The 2221-nt window shown below is 51.8% G+C and overlaps 1 protein-coding gene across 1 annotated transcript; it reads left to right on the top strand.

The window, feature by feature from the left end:
- The first annotated feature begins 1085 nt into the window (after positions 1-1085).
- LOC144096956 (uncharacterized) lies at positions 1086-1734 on the top strand. The gene has a single exon (XM_077629767.1). It carries the CDS (start codon positions 1086-1088, stop codon positions 1671-1673), a length of 588 nt encoding a protein of 195 aa, XP_077485893.1. The 3' UTR covers positions 1674-1734.
- The last annotated feature ends 487 nt before the right edge of the window (positions 1735-2221 follow it).

The raw sequence follows: 2221 nt of genomic DNA, 5'->3' as shown, positions 1-2221 counted from the left end.
TGTCCGTGCTAGATATCGGCGTCAGCACACGGGCGCTCGCGGTCCGGTTTATAACAATGGGAGGATCGCGGGGCTCACCGTGACTCTTTTCTTCGTGGCTTGAAGCTCTTTCAGGTTCCCCGAACTTTTCTTCGCGGTTTAAGTTGTCCTTTCATCACCCCCCGCCCCCAACCCCTTCTCTTCACGGCTTGAAATTCTCTCTCTGGGCTCTAGGGGGGAAGCGAGCCAGCGCCAGGAACATGGAGATGCATGCCCCTTTGCGACGCCCGTTCCGGCGTACGCCAAGAGCGCCGACGCTGGACGCGTACGCCCAGGAAGTGCCCTTGGAGTTGGCACTTTAGCTCTTATTCATCACGTTTCTCGATTTCTTGGGGTCTACTCCCACCTCCCTTCGGCGTGAAATTTTCAGTCCAAGGAATTCAAGATGGCGGCCCCTATAGTAAATCGATATAGCAACCCAATTGGCAATTGATTCGTGACGTGATTAGTATATCCGACTGTTGATTGATTGGTGAGGTCAATGATTATTGTGACGTCATAATTAACTATAGTCGGGTACAACTTTAGAAGGCAGGAAAGGCCCCGCCCAGATGACCGAAGCGTAGCAGCCAATTGCCTCCGCGACTAAAGAAATCGTCCCGCTCAAAAAATTGTGACTGCTTCTAAAACGCGTATTTCTCTGTATAAAAAAGATTTGTGTATCTTGATGAGTGGTTTAGTAAAACTATCATGATGCAAATGCTTCAGCACATGCCGAATCGCGAGAGAAAAACTCCGTGCCTTCTACAACGCTGTGCGTCGTCTGCTACGGAGCGAGATCGACGGCACCGTGCGTGTAATTACAAAACAGTCTGGCTCAATAGCATAGGATTCATATGTACTTTTTGTGTGTTTTCACAAGCTTATTTTTTTAATGTGTGAGGCTTATTTTTCAATTGCTACTTGTTTCTTCTTTTTTTGCGGTTGCGAACCTACAATCTCGTGAGTTCGCGCACGGCATTCCGTACCTCTTTTCCGCCATGGAGCCCAGCGAGGTGACATCGGAACGCGAGCCTTTGTTGCCGAAAGAGCCTTGTGTCGCATCGATGATCACACCACCAAAGAGCCTCGGCAAGAGCAAGAGCGGCCGCATCCTGAACAGCGATTCACGCAACATGATCTTCCACTGCTACACGTTTTGGCGTAACAGGGAGCCTGAACGCAGAGTAGAGGAGACGAGCAAGTTTGTCGCTGAAATGCTCGGTGTCAGCGAAAGGACTGTGTTCAGGGTGAGGAAGGAAGTTAAAGCTTCGCATTTTTCGGGTGGCAAGCTAACGACGCCGTCCCGAAAGCGCCCACGCAATGCGGAGAAGAGAAGACGCAGCGCGAAGTTTGACAGCTTCACGTTGTACGCGCTGAGGTCATGTGTGCACGATTTCTTTCGCCGCAACGAGATACCGACGGTCGAGAAGATCACAACCGAGTTCTCGGAACGTATGAAACTCCCATCACTAAGGTGGTGGACCGTGCGTCGCCTGCTTGCCGAGATGGGCTTCAAGCACGAAAAGAGAAGCCGCAACTCGCTGCTTATCGACCGGGATGACATCACCGATTGGCGGAATCACTACCTCCGTGACGTGGAGCGCTACCGAGAGGAAGGCCGAAAGATCTTCTACCTGGACGAGACATGGTGACGGCGGGACACACTCGGTCGATCGTGTGGACAGACACCGTGGTGCAGAAGCGCGGACGCCTGTTCGCTCGAGCAAATGGCCTAACGACGGCTCTAAAACAACCTTCTGGTCAGCGCCTTATCGTCACGCACATCGGCAGCGAGGATGGCTTCGTCGACGGCTGCTTGGATGTATTCCGAGGCCAAAAGACAGGCGACTATTACGAGGAAATGGACGGCAATCGCTTTGAGGGCTGGTTTAATGGCGTTCTGCAGAAGTTGCCAGCTGGCAGCGTCATTTTTTTAGACAATGCACCTTACCATAGCCGGCGAGAAGAGAAATTGCCAACGACGGCCTGGAAGAAGGAGAAGATACAGGAGTGGCTCACAAGCAAGAAGATCACCTACGCTGAAAGGATGATAAAGAAGCAGCTGCTTGAGCTGGTGGCATCTGTAAAGTCACGCTTTCTGAGCTACATCGTAGACAATGCCGCTGTAAGCGCCGGTTGCATTGTACTCAGGCTCCCGCCGTACCACTGCGAATTTAATCTCATTGAGCTTGTTTGGGCC

The sequence above is a fragment of the Amblyomma americanum genome, chromosome 1 (assembly GCF_052857255.1).
Source record: "Amblyomma americanum isolate KBUSLIRL-KWMA chromosome 1, ASM5285725v1, whole genome shotgun sequence".
In the NCBI taxonomy this organism is placed as follows: Eukaryota; Metazoa; Arthropoda; class Arachnida; order Ixodida; family Ixodidae; genus Amblyomma; species Amblyomma americanum.
This window is presented reverse-complemented; position numbering and strand designations above follow the sequence as displayed.

What these genes read in the sequence shown, in the direction of transcription:
- LOC144096956 (XM_077629767.1), top strand. Translation starts at nt 1,086, where the DNA reads ATGATCACACCACCAAAGAGCCTCGGCAAGAGCAAGAGCGGCCGCATC.